The 24,145-nt window shown below is 40.2% G+C and overlaps 1 protein-coding gene across 1 annotated transcript in view; it reads left to right on the forward strand.

The window, feature by feature from the left end:
* Positions 1-24,145, forward strand: part of PFDN1 (prefoldin subunit 1) — a 49,193-nt gene that overhangs the window by 19,586 nt on the left and 5,462 nt on the right. Inside the window, exons 3-4 of the mRNA XM_081322201.1 lie at positions 1,647-1,731; positions 20,308-21,550. Coding sequence (XP_081178327.1) covers positions 1,647-1,731; positions 20,308-20,391 — 169 coding nt within the window. The 3' untranslated portion in view covers positions 20,392-21,550. The remainder of the gene's footprint in view (positions 1-1,646; positions 1,732-20,307; positions 21,551-24,145) is intronic.

Here is a 24,145-nt window from a genome sequence, read left to right on the forward strand (position 1 = left end):
AAAAGTTTTAGTTATAAATGTACATATGGAAAAAAATCATTTTAAAAATTATGATAAACGTGCTGCAGATTTGATACAGATATAGAACTGAGTATATTGAAGATATTCGATATGAAATTATCTGTGTCCAGGATGTACTTCATAGAAATACAGTATGGTTTTTAAACATTCTTATTAAAACTGAGCAGACAATAGTTTTTATCCTTTTTTAAAAAGAAATTAATATTCTGGATTTTGTTTAGATTCTGATATCGACAATGAATGTAAAGGTAATGATCTTTTCCAAATCTTTTTCCACATATAGTTAAAAACACAACATATTTAACGGGGGACTCATTTGCTGTAACATTGAAAAGGCATTTTTTTAGTGATATTTTTTTTTATTTGTTTCTGAACTCTGGACTAAATGCTTTTTTTCATCATGAGGCAACAGAAAAGTTCATTGATCTGGAATTTGCTGCAGATGTATTTTTAAATAACTGATATTTTTCATACTTTAATAAGAAAAATGGGTCAACGTGGTTTCAAGTGAAGTTCCTGTATTGTGTTTTCAAAACCTCCTTTTTCTGTTTCCTTTATAAAGCTTTGATATTATTTTTGCTATATCCAATATTACTTTTTTTTACTAAATTTGTTTTTTCTTTTTCATTATTTATAGTTTTTCTTGTTTTCAGTTCTTTTTAAGTTTGTTTCAAATGAAATTTCTTTTCCCTTGATTTAAAGTTTTTTTTATATCCATGTTATCTTTAATTATTTCCTACTATGTAGAAGGCATTATGTTTTCTTTCAAAGGAAGAGAAAATTTTACTAAATCAGGTAATTTAAAACATGTTTTTTAAACATCATATACTTTCAGATGAAAAAAACTTTTTGGAAGATGGGTAATCAAAAACATATCAGTTTAATGTCGGCTAGATGTGTTCTGAATTAAGTCTTCAAAATTTGTAGTGGAGAAAGTGATCCAGAAATATAATTTTAATTATGGTAGTTAAATTTCATATAACCACCTTGCATTTATTAGTTGTAGTAGCCTTGTTAAGGATCTTTTATATGTTGTACATACATGCTTTTCAGTATCTTTTTACTGAAAACCAGTGAATTACTTAAATTTCAGATTGAAAATGTTGCTCAGGTTTTGAATTCGTACAGTACTATTAATAGCTCTTTAATTTTTTTGTCCTGGAGACAGTCTTGACTCCTGAATGCTGTTTGGATAGGTCTATGAAATTGTTTTTCATTGTTTTCTTCATGGAGCTGAGAGAGAGGATGAAAAGCCCAAGTCACCCAGCTGACTTTGTGCCTAAGGCAAGATTAGAACTCACTGTCACCTGGTTTGCAGCCTGGTGCCTTTAACCACTTCACCATATTGGTTTTCAAGTCTTAAGTATTGATAGGTCTCATGAGGACAACCTTTTTTTCAGTTTGTTGCTGTAACTTGATGAAAACTATCTCGAATAGCTGGAAACCTTATGCAGTGAAACTCAGTAGCTTTACTGTGAATTAAAATCACTTCTGTTATTTTATGTGTTTTGCTGCAGGAGCCAATATACGCCACCCTGAACATTTTTGGTCATTTACAGGACTGGATCTGTGAATGTTTAATAAACTAGATTGTTTTGTTTTCTTCTCCCTTCATACTTTTGCAGGTTTATCCTTCATCCCAAAGAAGTAATTCACAACCAGCTCTTAGAAAAACAAAAAGTAGCGGAAGAAAAAATTAAGGAACTGGAGGTAAGTTTGAAATATCTAAAATGATTGTATGCATGTATATGCATGAATGTATGTATTTTGCATTTTTTATACTATATGGCTCATCTGTATAAAGTGCCTTTGCTGAATGGAAATTTCAGTGTGGAATAGCTAGTAGTAATTCATGTCTTACAATTGTGTCTGAAAATTCCCTGTGAAGCCTGAGAGAAAACACAAAATATAAAAGAATAATTGGTTTGCTTTTAAAAATAGAGAGGTTTGGTTTAGAGCAGAGGTCCTCAAATTTTTTAAACGGGGGGGGGGGAGGCAGGGCTGTTCATTGCCCCTCAGACTATTGGGGGAGGGGGCGGACTATAGTTTGAAAAAAATAATGATTATGGAAAAATGTAAAATCAAGTATTAAAATGAAAAAAAATGAAACAAGAAAAATGAATTGGTTAATCAATAAAGACTTATTAGAATTGGTTAATTATTTGAATGAGTTTTTAAGTGAAGAAAATATACATTTCCAATGAATCCACACTTTTGTTTGGGAATGCAACTGCTGGTTTTTCCACATAGTTGTTGAGTTGTGGGAAGATGGCAGAAGTTTTCCTCCCTCAGTTGTTTAATGAGTATGTCCCAATTTTACTTCAAATGCTTTCACATGTGAATGCATATCACAGATGAGCTTCCCCTTTCCTTGAAGTTGCACATTGAAACTGTTGAGTAGCTCTGTTACATCTGTCAGAAAGGCAAGGTGCCATTTCCACTCAGCATTTCTTGCAGACGTCTCATGACCCAAACTAGGTAACTTGTGATTCCTTGCCAGCCCATGGATCCGGCACCTGAGTCTGAGGACTCACAGGAGGAGGAGGGGCCTAGAGTGACAACAGAGTCAAAGGGAGGCTCTGAGGAGCTCCAAGACTTACTGTCTGACAAGGAGCCTGGCCCCTCTACTAGTGCTCAGGCTGAGACACAGCTGTGCTGGGTATCTGAGGGGGGCAGTTATGACTCACAGCTGGGTGATATCCAGGATGCTTGTAAATGCCAGCAAGCAAAGAGAGCAGGACAGAGGAATGCAATGGCACAGCTCCAGAGGCAAAGGAGTAGGCATTAGGAAAGCCACACCTTGGCTGCATAATAAAAGGGAAGGTGTGGGAGGTGCTGGTTGCCTAAGGCAATTGTTTGGACTAAGAATCAAGTTGTGATGAATTGCGTTTGTTTTGTCTCAAGTCCGTGAGTAATAAAAGGGGTTTGGGTTTTGTCCTGTGGTTTCTGCCTGCTTGATTTAAACAGGGGTTTTCCCCTTGTGAACTTAACAAGGAGCTCGAGTAGGCTGGGACAGAACAGTAACATCAGCAATGCCAGAAGAGAGAGGGTTTGTGGAATGGAGGAGGAGAAGAGGAGAGGGAGGGCGGTTGTGGAGTCCTTGCTGCTCTCTGAGCTTGGCTTTCTTCCAGACATTTCATGACCCAAACTAGGTAACATCAACAGTGCCAGAAGAGAATGGGGTTTGTGGAGTGGAGGAGAAGACAAGAAGAGGAGGAGGAGGGCGGTTGTTCCTTTGTCCTTTTTGAGCTTCGTGACTTTCTTGTAGATGTCTCATGACCCAAACTAGACAACATCATTACTTCACTTATTATCCCACTTTGGGTCCTGAAATGTCTACAAGAAAACCACCATACTCAGAGACACATCCCCCTCCCCCAGGACCCTTCACTTTAACCCTGAGCCAGAAATATTCTCCTTGATTGACATTCTCAAGGCAGAAAAACCTGCCTGGCAGGACCTCATTCCTCTTTCCCATGGGGCACATCCCAATGCCCCCATCCTTCCTCCACCCTTTCCTGGACCCTAAAGGCCAATGAAGTTTCCCTCAATCACCAGCACCGGCACTCCCGGTTCCTCCAAGCTGCTCTACCACCTCTGGCTTTGCCTACTTCTCGGGGTTTCACCTGGATGCGGGAACCACCACCCCTGTTCATGGATCGGGATGCTCTTCCAAAGGCCAACAGCATCCTCCCTCCAAGTGGCTCCCCTGACCTTTCATCGTCTCAGCTCCACACAACCCCTCGCAACCCTGAAATAACCTTCCAGGAGCAAATTCTCCTCCTTTTTTCTCGCTCACCCTTGCTGCCCCCCCCCCAATATCTCACCCTTTGCCCGCTCCCCTCAGATCCATAACCAGCACCCCACTCCAGCAACCCCACTCCAACCACTGGTGGGGCTGGGTCACTCGGTGATGGTGGGAGTGATATTGAGGGCCGGCAGCACCAGTTTCCTTTTTGGCTGGCATGGCGGTGGTGTCAGCAGTGGCAGAGGCTGGGGCTCAGGTTCCGTAGTGTCTAGCGAGGGACCCGCCTCAGAAGCAGCAGTGACATCGTCATCACCAGACTTGGCTGCCTTAACCAAGGCCGAGGCTGCAAGCAAGGCCTAAACCTCTTAGCCTGGCCCTGAGGTAAAAACGCAAATAGGCGAGAGGAGGAGAGGAAGGGGGCATGGCCAAAGCAGGAGTGCGCCCTTGGGCGCGCGAGGGAGAAACTGGGGAAAAAAAAATCTTCTCCCACCAACTTGCCATCCCGCCATTGGCTGGGGCTCTCACCACCATCCACCTACTCCTTGCGATTGGATGGCTTGCCCGGGAGGTTGAGGCGGGTTGGATAAAAAGACAGGTCGGCTGCATATGGCCCATGGGCCATAGTTTGAGGACCCCTGGTTTAGAGTGAGGCTGTATTTTCTTTGAATGCTTGCTTTATAACTTGGGAATATATTCAAGACCTGGTATCTGGAAATGTATAAATGATGGCTTTAGGCATGAGTATATTTTAACAACAATTATACCAGCTGCAATCTTATTTTGCTTTGTCATTTGTAACCTGATTGTATCCAGCTGGACTAATATAACATTCTCTAATTTTGAAGCTTTGCCTAGTCCTGTGCTTGCCTTGAGCTCAGAAGTGAAAGTTTCATTTTTTACATTAAAAATTCTGAACCATTTGGATAACCTGTGTGCTAGTGTATTCTTTTTTTATTTTATTTTATTTTAATTTATTAAGTTTATTATTTAAAACATTGGACACGGTACAAACGGACTGACATACCTTCTTGTCTACAATATTCATATATCTCTGTGTTAGTGTATTCTGAATGCACTGAATTAAAATGCTAGAAGTCCACTGTTAAAAAAAATATATGGTAATATGTATAAGTTACCAATCAAATCTTCATCTGACCAGTGGACTACAAACTTACCTTTTTTAAGCATAGGGGGCTGGAAAGAACTTGGAGCAAAACTAAGAGTGAAGACAATGCTTTTATTTTGAATTTATTTACCCTTTTTCACTACCGCTAAATATTTATTTAGATTTCTGTACCATCATACCAAACAACATTCATTCTGACACACATTTTCCCTCAGTGTTGTTAAAAAGGAAGCTATATGAACATTTTGCTTCCACGGCTGACTGTATTTTAATACTACAAATTTGAGGTGGCTATCCATGCACTCTGGGCTTGTCACAAGTCCATTCGTCCCTTCTTTTTCATCCACGGTCTTAGGAAACAGTAAGGTAGTTGTTTATGTGAATATTACCAACAAGCCCTTCCCCCTGAAAATATTTTAAAACTCCTAATAAACCATATGCGAGTAAATAATTTCCTCCTGTTTTGGCACTCTTGTATCCTTCAGAGTAATTGAAGAAAATGTGGGAATTAAGTGGCATCATGTAGCCAATTTTGGCTGATCTAAAAAATTAAGCAGTACAAGTAGTCCTCGAGTTACAAGTGTAATGGAGAACTGCCCATTCCACTCGTAACTCAAAAACCCATAGAGTGAATCTCATACTTCGAACGAGATCACTCCCTTGCTCTTTAAGACACATGTGGCTCGTTAAGTGCACATGAGGTATCTCAGGGTGGGGAAGGCCATGGAATTGAATAGGCCCCCAAGGCCTCCCAGACCCACTAAGATACCTCATGCTTCCCCCTCCCTTCCTGCTGCGCCAGACTCACTTACCTTGAAAAGATCCGTCTCCTCTCTACTGCAGTTTCTGCCTTTGAGGGAGAGAAGAGTCAGTGGAAACACCTGTAATATTGATCCTCTTTTGCAGAGAACGGTAGCCTGAACTCTTGCGGCCTTTGCTCCCACCCCCAACTTCTTTCCGCCACTACCGGAACAATTTTCACCAGGATGGAGACCTTGGGGAAACTGGAAGCTCCGTCTTGCATGCAAAATGCATGCTTAGAAATGGAGCGCCTCGTTTTGTGGCTCTGTTTTTGCCGGAAAAAGCCATTTCTCAAGCCCCTTTCTGGCGAAAGCAAGCTCGCTCCGAAGGCTTGTTTTTGCAGGATTGCTCACAATAAGAGTGAGGCATGCTCACTGCAGAGGCTTATTTTTGCCAGGAAGGGGCTTGAGAAATGGCTTTTTCTGGTGAAAATGGAGCCACAGAGCGAGGCGCACTCGCTCTGGAGGCTTGTTTTCGCAGGATTGCTCTCAATAAGAGCAAGGCGCGCTTTCACTCTGTTTTTGCCAGGAAGAGGCTTGAGAAATGGCTTTTTCCTGGTGAAAACAAGCCTCTGGAGCGAGGCTTGCGTTTCGCTCTGTGTCTCTGTTTTCATTGGGAAAAGCCATTTCTCAAGCCCCTTCCTAAAGAGCGAGATGCGCTCACTCTGGAGGCGTATTTTTGTCAGGAAGGGGCTTGAGAAATGGCCTTTTCCGGCGAAAACAAGCCTCCGAGCCCTGATGCTGGCGGAGTGAGGCAGTGGCAGCCAGAGCAGATCCTTCCCCGTCTCCCCTTGCTTCCCCAAAGCCTCCCTTCCTTTCCAGCTCCGTTCTCCATCACCACGTGTAGGGTAATAAAAGAAGACTGTGGGACTACCATAAAAAAAAACAGACCTTCTAACTTTGCGAGATCTTTTTTTCCCCCACAAGAAGTTGGAAGGTCAAATTGATCTTTTTTTTTTAAGTCCTGCAAACTTCTTTTGTTGCCCTGCACACGGAGAGTGGAGCTGGAAAGGAGGTTAATGAAGGAATGTGGTTACCCTGGCGTGGGGATTAGGATTTGGCATTGTGGATGTCCTGGGGTGGGGTGGGGTGGGGGTTAGGATTTGGCATTGTGGATTGTTTGTGCTCTGGTGGGGCTATTCAAAACGCAGGGATTCCCTGCATTTTGAAGTACCTTCTGTGACTGCATGGAAAGGAGCGCTCTGTTTCTCAAGCACCCCATTCCAGGCAAACGGGGCTTGCAGTCTCTGCCAGATCTCCGTTGGGATAAAAAGTCTTTCAGTGCCTATAGAGCGCTTCCAAATGCAGCGAGTCCCTGCATTTGGAAGCACTCCATAGGTGCTGAAACATTTTTTATCCCAATGGAGATCTGGCAGAGACTGTAAGCTCTGTATGCCTGGAATGGGGCGCTTGAGAAACGGAGCTTTCTGCCAGATCTCCATTGGGATAAAAAATGTTTCAGCACCTATGGAGCGCTTCCAAATGCAGGGACTAGCTGCGTTTGGAAGGTACAAGTACAGAAAGTGGAAAGGGGCACATAACTAAGTCAGAATATCAGCAAATAGCCCGTGCCTGCAAAGATGAAGTGAGGAAAGCTAAGGCTCCAAATGAACTAAGGCTTGTGACTAAAGTCAAAAATAACAAAAAAAGCTTCTCAACATGTAAGAAACAAGGAAAAAGTGAAGGGAATGATTGGTCCATTAGTGGGTAAAAGTGGCAAGAAAGTGACAAGCAACAGGGAGAAAGCAGAACTATTTAACTCTTTTTTTGCATCTGTATTTACATAAAGGGAAAAAACAGACCAACCGATCAAAAATAGTGCCATAAAAAAACAGAATAGAAACACAAGTTAAGATAGGCAAAAAAATGGTAAGTGAGCGCCTGTCCAGCCTAGACAAGTTGAAATCACCAGGACCAGACGGATTACACCCCAAGATTCTCAAGGAACTGGCAGATGTGATCTCAGAACCATTGAACTATATTTTTCAAAGATCCTGGAGCACTGGGGAACTACCAGAGGACTGGAAAAGAGTTAATGTAGTTCCCATCTTCAAAAAAGGGGAAGAAAAATGGGTCCAGGAAACTACAGACCTATCAGCCTGACCTCAATATCTGGGAAGATTCTGGAAAAGATAATCAAACAACGAATCAGTGAGCACCTAGAGGCAAACAAAGTCATTACTAAAAGCCAACATGGGTTTGTCAAAAACAGATCATGCCAGAAAAATCTTATTGCATTCTTTGACCAAGTGACAAAATTAGTGCATCAGAGGGATGCTGTGGTTATAATTTACTTGGACTTCAGTAAGGCATTTGATAAAGTAGATCACAATCTACTACTTGATAAGATAGAAAAATGTGGGTTAGACAGCATCACCACCAGATGGATTCGTAGCTGGCTGATTGGCCGTATTCAGCGTCTGGTCCTCAATGGAACTGCATCTACATGGAGGGAAGTGTGTAGTGGGGTGCCCCAGGGCTCTGTTGTGGGCCCAGGGCTCTTCAACATCTTCATCAACAATTTGGACGAGGGGATAGATGAGGAACTCATCTAATTTGCAGACGACACCAAGCTGCCAGGAATAGCCAATACTCCAGAAGATAGGCTTAAGATACAGGAGGATCTGAACAAAATGGAACACTGGGCGCTATCTAACAAAATGAAATTTAATGGTGAAAAAAGTAAGGTTCTACATTTAGGCAAGAAAAACCAAATGTACAGGTATAGTATAGGGGGTACCTTGCTCAGTAGTAGTAACTGTGAGAAGGATCTCGGAGTCCTAGTGGACAATCACGTAAATATGAGCCAGCAGTGTGCTGCATCTGCCAAAAAAGCCAACACAGTGCTAGGCTGCATTAACAGAGGGATAGAATCAAGATCACGTGAAGTACTAATACCACTTTACAATGCCTTGGTAAGGCCACACTTGGAATACTGCATCCAGTTTTGGTCACCACGATGTAAAAAAGAAGTTGAGACTAGAAAGAGTACAGAGAAGAGCAACAAAGATGATCAGGGGACTGGAGGCTAAAACGTATAAGGAACGGCTGCTGGAATTGGGTATGTCTGCACACCCAGGAATTTGTGCTGGTGAATCATTAATGCACAGAGAAGTGTGGCTGTGCCTGCCTTTTCTGAAATTGATAATAATCTCTCTGGTTTTTCCAATGTTTTAAACTAGGCTATTTTCCTTACATCCGTTTACCAAATCCTCAACCCCTTTGCAGTAAGCACCTTCATTGTCAACTTGAATAAAGCCCACTACTGTTGTATCTGCAAACTTCACAATATGGTTTGTGGCAGACCTAGCACAACAATCGTGGGTCAACAGGGTAAACAGCAGCAGACTTAGGATGCAGCCCTGAGGAGAACCTGTGCTCAAGAAAATGGTGTTAGAAATATTTGTTCCACCTCGCACATACTGGGGCCTGTTAGTAAGAAAATCAAGAATCCAGCTGCACAAAGGAGTGTAAGTCTAAAGGGCCCAGTTTGTCTACTAGATGCTGGGGAATGATTGTGTTAAATGCTAAACTGAAGTCGACAAACAACAAATGCACGTGAGTATTTCTTTCCTCTAAATGCTCTAAGCTCAGATGGAGAACAGAAGAAATAGCATTCTCTGTAGAGCAGTTTGGTCAGTAAGCAAACTGAAGCGGGTCAAATGGTGGCGGTAGGCTAGACACAATAATGTCTTTTATCAGCTTCTCAAAGCATTTCATACTGTATTGATGGATATCAGTGCAATCGGACGGTAATCATTGAGGCCTGTAATTGTGAACTTTTTTGGCACTGGCAAAATGATGGCCATCTTAAAACACGATGGGACCACTGCCTGCTGCAATGAGAGATTGAAAATATCTCTAAGAACACAAGCCAGTTCATCTGCACATTCCCTAAGAACTTGCCCAGGGATATTAACTGGGCTAGCTGCCTTCCGAATGTTAACTTTCCACAGTGTTTTCCGGACAGAGGAGACATCAAAGCTAAGCACTTGCTTGTCAGGATGAGGCACAGCTTTCCTAGCAGGAGTGCCATTTGATGCCTCAAATCTTCCAAAAAAAATGTATTCAGCTTGTTTAGGAAGTCTGTGTCGTTCTTGCATCTTGATGGAGCCACTTTATAATCTGTAATGGCCTGGATTCCTTGGCACATGCATCTGGTGTTTGTTGGATCCTGAAAAAAGTTCTGAATTTTCTGGCAATGGTCTTGCTTTGCACCTTTAATGGCACTTTGAAAATTAGCTCTGGCTGTTCTAAGTGCCAGCATATTGCCGGATTTAAAATCCGCATTCCGTACTTTCAGCATCTTGTGGACCTCATAAGTCATAATACGAAATGAAAATAAAAAATAGGGTACGTAGTACGGTGGAGGTACATCTTAGCGTTTTATTCGCAAAAACTGATTCAGATGTTCTTGCTTTTAACCTATTTCTTTTTGGAAGATTTTTATCCTTGTATTGTTTGCAGTGATGAAGGATTTTAAAACAGTTTAATGCACATATTCATAGAATTCCCCTGTTCTGGGTAAAAACAACATCCTATTGCTGGATAGTTTTATTCCACCAGCATAACGTTGTACATGTGCATAGTTCTAATGTTCCCAGTGGTTAATGGAATTCTAAATCTTTTTATTTTTGTGGCTGCTATTATCTAGTTTTCTAACTGTTCACAATAAAAGAATGCCTATAAAGCCAGTAGTGCTGCTTAGATCCTTGTTCCCAATTTACTAATTTACAATTGTAAATTAAATTAAAATCTATGCATTATTACACTTTTCTCTCTTTTTAACTGGGGATTGTAGCAGTTGAACTCTAACCTATCTTGATACAGAATACCCGATGGTAGAGATTTGCTTTCGTATTGTAATCATGCTCTCAGAACCCATGGAGTGTATAATCGCTTATTCTAACTAATCTTTCCTTTTTCTCATCAACTATTGCATAAAACAGAAAAATATTAGCAGATTATTATCTTAGCCCCACCCATACTTCTTGAACTGACTGAATAGTAGAACAGCTAAAGGTGACAAAGCTCTGAATCATAATTGATAATCATACCTCAACTTTCAGGTGTGTGAATCATAAATTCCTGCATGATTCACACCTTGCTTTTTGATCTAGTTTACTCTGCTTGTAGTGATAAGAGGAAAAAACATATTTTAAGTCCTGAACAAGCAAAAAATATGTGGACGAAGCTCAGATACTCACCTCCCTAATTTACATGAATAGTTCTATTGTTCCCTGCACATTTTCGCTTCTTTTATATACAGTATTCTTTTTTTCAAGTAAAAATTCTCAATAAAAATTATTGTTAAGCAACCTTTTTCCAGAGTTTAAAAAAGGGCACACTAAGCAAGTTAGTGTGCCATTCCAAATAGATTGGATCACTGGAGCATGTGAAGTATTAGCATTTATTATAGAGGTTATTCCGTTTGCCTTGCCTCTTAAAAAAAGGAGGCATGTATAATAATGGAAATATATTGTATGTTTTGCCTGAAAACCATTAGCTTAGTACACTTAGTACATAGTAAATAAAATAGACTGAGCAGAAGATCCTCTGCTGGAACATATTAACATCTGAATTTCAAATATATATTCTAGTTTTATTTATCGTAATACTGTAATACTGTTGTTTGTGTTATGTCTCATCTTGACAACATTTCTTGTTTTATAGTCAGCATAGTGTGGCTCTGAGAGCTAATTTCTGTCAGGATAAAAGAAAGCCAATGGGTTCAAACACTGAGAAGGTAAAGCCCAGCTATTCTGTTTGTATAATTTCAGTTCTGAAGCTTTGATTTAAAAAATGGAAAAATATTTAGCCTTGCAGAAACCATGCTATAAGGCAAAACTGCATTGTGAGACATGAGTCTGAGGTCAAATCATATAGCCATTGTTTGGAGAAGAAGCTCCAATTTGAGGTCACAATAGCTATGGTTTCATTAATAGACTGGACATAGACTGTTGATAATCTGATATCTAATGATTTTTGTTTACTTCCATTTAAAATACTGTGACAATAAAATAACAAGAAATTGTATAAATTGCTTCTTCAGTGAGTCTGCTTAATGGGGCCAGAGCAGGTATGCAGATATGTTAAATAATCTGTCTTCAGTGTGATTTGTTGATGCAATTCAAGTCCATCATTATTTTACCAATCTTATAAAGAAAAGGTTTCACTATTATATTTGTTTTGTAAAAGATTGGGAGAAATTAAGAGTATGATAAATATAATGTAAAATGCAAGAAACACATCTGAATATTAGTGTTACTCTTTTAGGAACAACTGAGTAGTAGACCTAGTGTACACATTATCTCAGGACAAATCTGCACTGTTTAGTAAAATGGGCGCCCAGGCTAATTGCCATCCAGTTAGCAGATTTACAGTGGTTTTGGTGAAAACGTTGGTTCCAACTGCCCTGTCTTTAAATTTTCCCAGAACACAGAAATCCACTTAAAAGCCGTCACTGAAGATAACTGCCTTGACATAAATTAGCGAAGCCACTGGACAAATAAATAATTTGGTCATATCAGTCTATCTAAGATTACTTATTTATATGCCTTGTAATACAGACAACTTAGACAGAGTTTGGAGCATGAGGAAATGTGACTGGATTCTTCCCTGGTTTATTTTCATCTGATGTTTGTTAAACGTTCAGATCTTGGTTCATAGCCAGCCTTTCTCTGAAGAAGAACATGAAGCAATTGCAGCATATAAATAGCTTTAAAAGGAGAGAAATAGATATAAAAAAGCTTAACATTACTGAGCATATTTGCTTATTTATTCCTTATTTATTAACATGTATAAATTTAGGTATGCAACAGCACACTTTGTATGCTCACTATTAACCTTGTAAGATAGTGCCATTTGAATTCAATTAAAAATAGCTTATGTAACCGATATTTGTAGTTTTAATTTATGATGTGTAGATGTGTTGGATTTATTATTGTTGTAAATCTTTTGATTAAGTTTTGATTTTGAAGTAGATTATGCATTTTCTAAATACGTTAATTAAATTTCACAGTCTTTGTTGTTAAAAAGTACTACTTTAAAAATGATTCTTTAGTTGCTCTGGGACCAAGGGGGCATTTAAAAATTCTAACGCTGACAGCAACTACAGCAACTCAGTTGAGACCACAGTAATCTCATGACTCCTATCTGATATCTCATTTTGGAACTCAAGTATTTTTCTCCTTCTTGAGGCCAAGGAGAGACATTCAAATAAATGAGTATGCTAAGTCATAAGATGATCACTTTCCTGAAATGTTTCAGAGGAATGTAAAAAATGAGAAATGTTAACTTTAGATATTTAGACATTGTAAGCAAGGTCTTTTTATTTGTTTATTTATTTTGAGGTAAAAGTCACAAGACATTACATCAGAGGATTTTATTCAAGGCATCTGTCTCATATCCAAGTCTCCTTGCAGAAAGACATCTGTTTCCAACACTTCACATATAAATGAATCTGTTTGTGATTATATAAGTAGCTAATCCAGTAAGAGCATCCTTAGAGATGCTGTCATCTAACTATATAGGAAGGTTGTAGTCAGATCTGGCCCAGCTTGGTCCCTTAGGAAAGAAACTCTCTCAACTTCATTTGAAGCAAAAAGGCTACTTTTACTAAAAGCCAAGTGGTTACAGTGAGCAAAGCCAGACTTAACAGTTTGCATGCTAAGATTCCCTAGTTAAATTCCCCTTTTCCAGTCCACTCCCGTTATCTTGCCATTGTCCAGTCATATTTGAAGATGTTTTGGTAACTGTCCCTCCAAAGGTTGGATAGATGCAGAGGTGTTACATTCCATTCCCATGTCCTCAGCCTTGGGATGTCTCAGATGGCAGAAAGATTGCTTTCGATTTCCCCGTCTTCCTTTCGGTCTGTCTCCTTGTCTCCCCACAGCTCCCTCCCCCCATGGCTTATGACAGACTGGCATCTAGCGAAGCATATGTGCTCTGGCTCCCAGAACTAAATGCTTTGTAGTTCCAGATTCCAGACAGTTTAACTCAACAAAAATAATTTTAAAACAAATATTTATTGTCCAGGAACTTTAAGCAAAGACTTACATTTTGCAGTAAAGACATTCAGTTGTGGAAACATATTAATGTTCATATTTGTTCATTCTCAAAATGTAAAAAAGCAGTGGTTTGCTCCATCTCAGCTAAGCATTGCTGAGTATTGTTACGGATGCTATTCGAAGCGTGCATGATGGTTGATTAAAACAAAAGCTTTTACAACCTGGCACGTAGCTAGGATGTCCTGCAATAAACTTTGAAGCTCCTCCCACTGACTAGATAAGATATAGGCCTAACTAACAACTAGACTACATTTCCCAGAAGCCATCTCTTAAGGAAACGGCATTTAACCTTTGAATGCTAAATGTTCTTACATACAGTTCTCTTAAGGATACAGCATTAACCCTGAAAATGCTAATACTGTAACACAGTTCTTAATTCCTAAACTAGCTGTAATAATGGACCAGCTGACTATATACTGGTCCAGCACAATAGGTGTGAGCGAAGGATGGCAGCTCTGATACTTCTTTTGACAGTTTCATTCTGATGGACCTAATGGATCAAGCAATTAAAAGCAGCAGTTGGGAAGTTTGTTCTTTCAGACTTACAAGATTGTGTTGGCCCTCCTAGAGATTCCCCTGCCAGACAGACCTATTGTTCAATCTGGAGTTTCTTCTAGATTCAGAATTCTTGTTCAAGGAACGGGTGGCAGTTGTGGCTTGGAGACCTTTGCACAGCTTCATCTAGTGCTCCAGTTGGGCCCATTCCTGGATTGGGAGGCTCTGCTCAGTCACTGATGTTCTAGTCATCTACATATTGGCCTATCTGTAATAAGCTCTACATGCAGCTGCTGTTGAAGAGTATCTGAAAACTTCAGCTGGTACGGAATGAAACAGTATGGGCAATTTCCAGAAGAGCACATGAGCTGCATTGGCTGCCAGTCTGTTTCCAGGTCCAATTTAAGAGGAGTTTTTAACATTTAAAGCCCTTAATGGCACATGGGACTGGGTTCTTCTGAGGGACCATCTCTCCCCAATTACATCTGCCCATCCCATTAGATTGGGCAGAGAAAAGATACCAAGTCAGGTTAGTTCCATCTCTGTTAAATGTTCCAGCAGTTCCTCAAGACCTGATTATGTCACGTGGTCTGGGGGATGCCAGGGAACCAGAGACATTCTTGGATGACTCTTCTGTGGTTGATATATTTATTCGCTCCGTGTGGTTTGTATATTTAAATTTTTTTGTATTCTAATTTTTAATGTTTTTATATTTTTATAATGATTATTTTTACATATGGTTTTGTTCAATTGTATGCTTCCCAGAGTTGCTTTTTGTGAGATGGGTGGCCATGTAAATTTGATTAATAAGTAAATAAATACAAAGATGATATAATGGCAAAATTCCCAGTAACAAGGCTTATTTTATATTTAAACAGGTACCTGAGATCCACTAGTCACCATCCTAACTAGTTTAGTATTTGGCATAATAAGCACATATCCAGGCAGTCCTTAAGTTAAAACTGGGTCCGGGACTGGGGTTTCTAAGCGACATGGTAGTAAAGTGGGATGTCATGCGATCACATCAAGTGGCAATCCAGGCAGTTCTGATTGCCTAATCCCAGGATATGTTGGGTCATTAAGAAAGGAGCAGAGGGACTCGGTAAGAAGTGCAGGAGTGAGGCAAAGATTTCGGGAGGGCCAGCATAGGCCATGCATGAGAGGGAGGGGGTTCCCCCTGTGGTGCAAGCTTAGAAAGGCTGGGGAATTTGGGTGCAGGGTGCATGTGATTGCAGGGAGATTGTGGTGTGCAAAAGCAGGGAGGGTCATCTCCCTGTGTGTGAGGGACCATGGAAACGGTGTGTGTGAGGCTTGTGCGTGTGCAAGTGCAAGAAGGCCGTGGAAAGCTTGAATGTGTCTGTGCATGTGTGTGTGCCTGTGATCACAGGGAAACCAAGGAAAGGGGGCATGGGGTACGTGTGTGTGTGTGTGTGTGTGTGTGTGAGCACAGAGAAGCTGTGGAAAGAGTGCATGTATGTATCCAAATCAACCACCTAAGTGTTGGAGATGTGGTAGTGAAGAGGCAACTTATTATCATATATGGTGGACATGTAAAAATGTTAAAGCCTTTTGGATAAAAATATGGTGGATTTTTTAGAAAGTTTTTAAGAAAAAAAATAAGATTTACTTCGCAGCTATTCTTATTGGGGATTATTTCGGATTGTACTGTTATAGAAACTAAATTAATGTTACACTTAATAACGGCAGCCAGATTGTTGGTGGCGCAACATTGGAAGAAAGAAGATTTACCTACAATAGAACAATGGATACTTAAAGTAATGGACGTAGCTGAAATGGCAAAAGTTTCAGCATATTTGAAAGAACAGTCACAAGAAAAATATATTTTGGAATGGAAAAGATGGATTGATTATATTCAAAACAAATATGGGACTAAAAAGTTTCAAATAGCATATGAATAATTCTTAACAATTATAGAAGTGTTATTATAATCACTTTAGTTTTGTTATAAGGGAGTTAAAGGGTGGAAGGTTTGTTAACGTTGTAATAGATATTTAGCATATGTTTGCATAAGATTGCTATATGTAATACCCTGTATTCTGCTTTGGGAAGTGGGGGGGGGAAGGGGGGAGGGTTGATGGGGAGGGGGGCGGTTTTATTATTAAAATTTTGTAAAACTTTTCAATAAAAAAAAGAAAGAGTGGGGGTTCATGTGTATTGCAATCACAGGGAAGCTGAGGGAAGAGGGCATGTAAATACAAGCTAGTTGCCTAGCACCTGAATGCGACATTGCAACACTCATAACATCCCTTCATCCCTTCAGTGGTATTAAACAATTGCTGAATGAATGATTGTAACTCAATGACTGCCTGGTAAGAATCCTATTAAAAATTAGTTTTCAGAAATCTGACATTCTGAAGTCTGACTCATTGATACTTCCTGGGTGTGTGGAATTCCTGCAGAGTGACTTGTCTGAATTCTTTCTTGTCCAAACTCAATTACTTATAGATTTTACTGTGTATTGAAATTAGATGTTCTTGTAGAAATGTACTGAAAGTAGCATGTTACCTGATTGAAGTTGTTAGCCACAAAACTAGCCATGTATGCCATGTCTACTCTGGATTCTTCTCTTAGCCAGTTTTGTTGTATACTTTACATTAGTACTAAATTATGAGGATTTTTTCCCCCAAAGCCCCCTCTCCCACCAAAAAACCAGGAAAATAGCATTTTTGGCTATGTGCTATGTACAGTGTTCCAGTTCCCAACACTGGAAGTTGGGAAAATTGATATGGGGAAAGGAGGAGGAAGGGTAACACAAAATATATTGTCAGTCTTTTAATTTGTCTAGTTTAATGAAGAGACGGACTAGGGGCAACATGATAGCAGTGTTCCAATATCTCAGGGGCTGCCACAAAGAAGAGGGAGTCAAGCTATTCTCCAAAGGACCTGGGGGCAGGACAAGAAGTAACAAGATGGAAACTAATCAAGGAGAGAAGCAACCTAGAACTAAGGAGAAATTTCCTGACAGTTAGAACAATTAATCAGTGGAACAAGCTGTGAATGCTTCAACACTGGACGTTTTTAAGAAGAGACTGGACAGCCATTTGTCTGAAATGGTATAGGGTTTCCTGCCTGAGGGGGGTTGGACTAGATGACCTCTAAGGCCCCTTCCAACTTTATTGTTGTTGTTATTTCCTAAACAAAATTTAGTGCAATCTTGCTGAATAAAGAGTGTCTGTGCTTCTTGAATGTGTTCATTGATTTATATTCATTGCCTATTAACTTGCACAAAGTCATCATACACTATGGCCAGCTCAGTTTCTAGCTGAGATTATGTTCTCCCAAAAAGCTTATTTCATGAGGAATGATATCTGTGATCCTCTGACAAGAATAATGTCTCAGCACAATATTGTGCAGTATCTTTTAATAATGAATTCTATTTCTTCATTCTTCTGTATTATAATGGTCATATTGAATTAATTCAAAATTGCCATAAGATTTATTTTTTGATTGAAGATTTCTAAAGACTTTTCATGCTTAGTTATGTGTACTCAGATGGAAATACTTGAAGCTAAAATTAGCAAATGTTACCTGCCTGATGATATGTCTAATATAGTCTTAGTACAGGCAGTCCTCAACTTACAACCATAATTGAGCCCCAAATTTCTGTTGTAAAATGAGTTTTGCCCCATTTTACAACTTTTCTTGCCACAGTTGTTAAGTGAATCACTGCAGTTGGTAAGTTAGAATCTGGTTGTTAAGTGAATCTGGCTTCTCCATTCATTTATCTTGTCAGAAGGTTGCAAAAAGTGATCACCTGACCTTGGAACACAGCAAAGGTCATAAATATGAGCCAGTTGCCAAGCATCTGAATTTTGATCACCTGGTCGTGGGGATGCTGCAAAGGTTGCAACTATGAAAAATGGTCATAAGTCACATTTTTCAGTACCGCTGTAACTTTGAACGGTCACTATGTTGTAAGTCGAGGACTACCTATATTAAAGAGGAAATTGTGAAAGTGGCTTTATAGGTAAAGTCAGAATTCACAGCTGGAGACAGAATAGCTTCAAGAGGCTACTGCTAAAGCTTGAAGGGCGGGATATAAATGTAATAAAAAAAAAAGATTATCATGGTATTCCAAATAAGAGAAGAAAGAGAAATGAAAGAAGAAATATGGAGGGGTGAAGGGCTGCAAGGTTGCTCTTAGGAAAAAGGGGATAGTCTCTCTCTCTCTCTCTCTCTCTCTCTCTCTCTCTCTCTCTCTCTCTCTCTCTCTTTTTTTTTTTTTTTTCCTCTTTCCCTCTCTCCTTCCCTTCCTCTCTCTTCCCCCCCCCTCTCTGAGTAGGATAGTTGTGATAGCACCTGAGTTTGGATGTGGTTCAACAGTGCCCTCTAAAGGGTTTGGGAAGTGAGCCTCACACCGGGAAGTCTGAAAAAAGGTTGTGCAAAATAGTTTTGAGTATGAAGTGCTTGAAGCAAGACATGATTTGAACAAAATGTATCTCTTCTGTGTGGTGCTATTTTAGAATCTTCCACGTGGCTCTAGGTCAGTGATGGTGAACCTTTTAGAGACCAAGTGCCCAAACTGCAACCCAAAACCCACTTATGTATCATCAAGTGCCGGGTGGGCGTGGCCCATTGGGTGGGCGTGGCTGCGGGACTGGGTGGGACTAAAAACTCAAGTCAGTTCCAACTTTGCGAGATCTTTTTTTCCCCCGTGAGAAGTTGAAATTGATTGATTGAACCTTTTTTTTTTTTGCACACAGCGGTGGAGGCCTAAAGCGAAAAGGTTTTATAAAACCCAGCTGAAGGCCAAGGACTGGGGCGACGACGCACGTGCCCACAGAGAGGGCTCTGCATGCCACCTGTGGCACGCTTGCCATAAGTTCGCCACCACGGCTCTAGGTGAATGGAATCCTAGCTTGCTGCTTTGCATCAGTTATCCTTTGATATATTTTTTTCCTACTTGGGCTGCTAAGCAGCATTCACATCCCTGCTGTTCCTGACTTAGGCTTAGTGGATAAATACTGAGCTTCGGTGGAGTTTTGGAGCGAATCATAAGGCATTTTAGCAGTACGTAGCACATTCTGCATCTGATTACTTTTGAAGAAGGATAAGAGAGGGAGACTAGGATTGCTAAAGAACTGGCTTGGTTGGACTGACTTTATTTGGAATTTACTCTACAATATGAAAAAGAATAAGCACTTTGTCTGCCAAGTATAAGTAAAGCGAGGAGCAGCTAAGTACCCTTTTGATATTTTTTTTAAAATTAAATCATAGCAAAAAGAGGAAAATGTTTGTACTCCATAACCAGGCTTCAAAATAATTTGCAAGCGTCACCTACTCCTTAGGATAGGCTGAAGTCTTTACAGCTTTCATTTCTTAAGATGAGAGAGCGAGCTTTTTCTTTTTCTCTTTTTCTTAATTGCTTCTTTCCGCAGCGGAAAGAAGCAGGCAGGCAGGGCGCGGAGGTCCGGAGACCTGCCGACGTTTGGGGAGGTTTGGGGAGGTGCGCGCGCACCTCCCCAAACCTCCCCAAACTTCAGCAGGTCTCCGGACGGCGGTGGCTTGGGAGAGGTGCGCGCGATCCCGGAAGCACCAAAGCCTCGGCCGCGCACAAGTCCTCGGTAAGTTTTTTTGTTGACTGGAGTATAAGCCGAAGTGGAATTTTTCAGCCCAAAAAGTGGGCTGAAAAATTCGGCTTATACTCAAGTATATATGGTATTTCTTGAGTATTTTTGGGTCATTATAAAATACTGTATATATTTTTCTTTACATATTGATGATATGTATATTTTAGATACTTCTGTGTCTGAAGAATAGTTTAGTCTTTAATGTGACTTTGTCAAATGCATGGAAAAACATTTTATTAAATATAATTTTTGACACTGTGGAAAGTTCAGGGCAGAGTTTGATTTGCAGTGCTTAAAAAGATTTTGCTAAGTGAATCTTAAAATGTTTTTTTTTCTGTTTCGTGGTAATAGTCTGTTTTCTTGCTGATTCCAATGCTTGCTGGCCTATCTCTCCCTATCTTATATGCTCTTGTTACTATTACCACTATTGCATTATTATTTTTTTTTTGTCTTTCAGCAAAGAAAATCGTATTTGGAACGGAGTGTAAAAGAAGCTGAAGATAATATCCGGGAGATGCTCACGGCTAGAAGAGCACAATAAGCTCCTTGTGCTTGGACTGAATAGTTGAAAGCAGAGATTTCGAACCCCTACTGTTAAACATTCAGAGATGCGTAAGATACGAAAAACCTGGTTTATGTAACTGGCTGCATCATGTCAACCCCCACCTTGGTATTTTGATGCACTAATAAACTACTGAATTTGTATACCAGGACCGCTAAATCTGGCCTGAATTTGTTTCTTGAAAACAGAATAGAACAGAATTGAAAACATTTCTTCAGCGAGAGTGGAGCTCTAGATTAGTGTTTTGCTTTTCTTCAGAAAGACATGCAAAAACCAGTAAGATTTGGATTACTCAATCATATTTGTTCTGTTGGAAAAAAAGATTATGAGACAGGTAAAGCAGTACATTTCTTGCTTTCATTTTGCTGCTTTCAGGGACTGAAAAGCTTGTAAAAAATGATGGAAAAATACAGGAAAAAAATGCAAAGAATTAGGAAAATCCTCTGAACAGATACTGTTTTCTAAGACAGCTAGGTTTTGAGATGGCAATGGTTGGGGCATGGATGATTTTTACAATATAAGCAATTAGGAACGGTCAGAAAGGTTCAAAACTGGCAGAGAACAGATAAGCGTGGCTTTTCAGTAAGGGAATATTTGTGTTTAAATCTCCCTATAGCTTTCTGCCAGATAAGTATCCAATGCTATTATATTGATAGCAGTCTTAAAAATAAATGTAATAGCATTATAAGGTTGCTGCCATCTTGTGGCTGAGAGTTTTGTCGCTCATTTCTGTGACTAGATTCATAGATCATGCTAAGTCAGAGATAGGCAATCTGTAAATGTTCCAGCTGTTCCTGAATTATGTAATTCCTGGCATCCCTGATCATAATGTAATCCCATTGTCCTGGGAGTTGCATGCTTTGGCAACAGCTGGGGTCCCACAGCTTATGATGTATGAGCCTGGTCATCTCATATTTTCTGTAAGCTCAGAATAGTGCTTTTGGGTTAGGGTTAGGGTTACATAATAACATAAGTACAAAACTAATTTCAAAGTAACAGTGCGAGAAAAAAGTGATTTAGGGTTCTTGATTGGTTCTTTTGGTTATTTTTCTGCAGAATTTGGAATATCTTCTACAGTATAAACTTCTGCTATAAAGGATGGTGTACAACCGGTCAATATGTAGTTCTGCTACCAGCTGTGAGATGCATTTTATTTTTAATATAGTTGTGAGATGTTTGGTTATTCTGGCTATACTGCCTAAATATGTACTGTGTATGTGCATAAATATTGAGCATATTTAGGCAATCCAAGCAAGGGTTTAAAGGACTAGATGAAAACAAAAGCAGTTAAGCTTTTATGCTGCTTTCCTTTCCACTAGTATATGGAAAAAGGAAAGCATAAAGCTTTTTAATTTTGGGCAAGCCAGTTTGTTACATCTGCATGTGGAAAAATGTGACTGTACATTTTCCCTTTATTATGCTAAACATATCAACCAAAGAAAACTGTGAAGTATATGCGTTATGTGGGTGAACAGAGCAAGGCATACCCATGTTGTTTTGTCCTTATGTAAAAATCTGTTGAAATTATCTCAGTGGGAGGTCACTAAACTTGAGAGATTGTTAGCAGACTCTTGCTGTCTAAGGATGGTTGCTAAGATGAAGCTGTGCAATGACTCACTTAGCTACATCTGCTACTTGCCAGAGGTATTTAGGCTCTAAGAGGACCCCCAGTTTGAACACCATCTGCAGTATGGGGATACCTTCCTGTTCAGAGCCAAACATGACAGGTCCCCAGCTTCGAGAGCTCCCAGAATCCGTAAGTCATTCCCCTTCCAGGCTCTTGCAGCCTCCAGACACTGGAAAAGTATATTGACTGCACCACTTGGCCAGCCAGAGGTAGAGATGTTAAGTTCATTCTCTTATTTATCTGAAACACACACACACACACACACACACGAGACATATAAATATAACCCTCAACAAACTGGATAATCTTGCAGTGGAATATTATCTATATACTTAACAAAACTCTCATGTCTTTTCAATTGGGTAAAAGTTATAGGGCAACAATTTTTTAATCGGGTAGTTGAAATGGACTTACAAGTGGGAGAGGGAGTTAGGGAGGGCACAGGGGGCAGGGAAGGCACAGTGTGCGCCAGGGAGGCTGTGAGAGGCCAAACGCAGGTTAAGAAAGGCAGGAGTGAAGCACAGCAAGGGTCAGGGAGGGCATGTGACGGTGTGCAGGAATGAGAGGCCCTGTATGGGTTGGGAAGGATGAGATGAACCATATGGATTGGAAGGATGTGAGAGTTGTGCCAGTCAGGGAGGTTGCATGGGACGCATGAGGGATGGTATGTGGGTCAGGAAGTCTGCGCAGGAGTGAGGTGTGGGTTGGCGGGGTTAGGGTTAGGGTTAGAACTGCAGTGCGAATTGTGTCTGTGCAAAAGGTGTAATGTGTGAGAGTTGGGGAGGGTGTCTGTGCAAAAGGTGTAATGTGTGAGAGTCGGGGAGGGTGTGCAAGGGTCCACTAGTGGTAGGTAAGTAAGTATCTTTGAAAGGATGACCCACCAAGTCATGAATTTCCTAGTTCTCTCTCTCTCTCTCTCTCTCTCTCTCTCTCTCTCTCTCTCTCTCTCTCTCTCTCTCTCTCTGTATCTATCTATCTATCTATCTATCTATCTATCTATCTATCTATCTATCTATCTATCTATCTATCTATCAATCTTTGATCTATATAATCTGCCTTTTCCCCTCAAAACCAATAACAACATTTCAAGTCCATGATCAGAAATTGTGACTGCACCATTTTTGTCAGTTAAGTTAACCTTACATCAAGACACTAAGAGGCTTTGTAATCCTGAACATGCACTATGTGGAAAAATAGGAAAGTATGTCCCTGCTTGCTTAAAATTAATGTAATGAATTACAGAATCCAGAATAATAGAGTTGGAGGGGACCTTAGAGGTCTTCTAATCCAACTGTAGTGGTACTTATTTATGTACTTTCATTTGCGTGCTTTTGAACTGCTGGGCTGCTGGCATTCCGCCTGACAAGCCCAATGTCTTAAGTACTAAACCACCTTGCCACCTTCCTCCCCTCTATGACAGCCCCTCAAATAATGGAAGACTGCTATCATGTCACCCCTAGTCCTCTTGGTTGGACTAGAAATTCTAAGTTCCTGCAACCATTCATTGTATGGTTTGGCCTCTAGTCCCCAAATTATCTTTGTTGCTCTTCTTTGCACTCTTTCTGGAGGCTCAACATCTTTTTTTTATTGTGGTGACCAAAATTGGACACACTACTCCAAGTGTGGTCTTAACCAGTGCAGTATAAAGTGATACTAACACTCCATGTGATCTTGATACTATCCCTCTGTTGATGCAGCCTAGGACTGAATTGGCTTTTTACGCAGCTGCAGCACACTGCTGGCTCATACTTAAGTGGTTGTCCACCAGGACATCTAAATCCCTCTCACAGTTACTGCTGTTGAGCCAGTTACCACCTATTCTATACCTGTGCATTTGGTTTTTCTTGCCTAATTGTAAAACTTGACTTTTCTTTCCACTGAATCGGATTTTGTGAGATAGGGCCCAGTGTTCAAGTCTGTCACGATCCTTTTCATCATGAATCTGTCTTGGTGTCATCTGCAAATTTAATGGTTCCACTTCTATCTCCTCATCTAAATAGTTTGGGAAGATGTACAACAGTACTGGGCCAAAGACAGAAGCCTGGAGCACTGCATGCCACCCTCCTTATAGATGTAGTTCCATTGAGGGCTACACATTAAGTGCAA

This window comes from Vipera berus (genome assembly GCF_964194415.1).
Source record: "Vipera berus genome assembly, chromosome: 3".
In the NCBI taxonomy this organism is placed as follows: Eukaryota; Metazoa; Chordata; class Lepidosauria; order Squamata; family Viperidae; genus Vipera; species Vipera berus.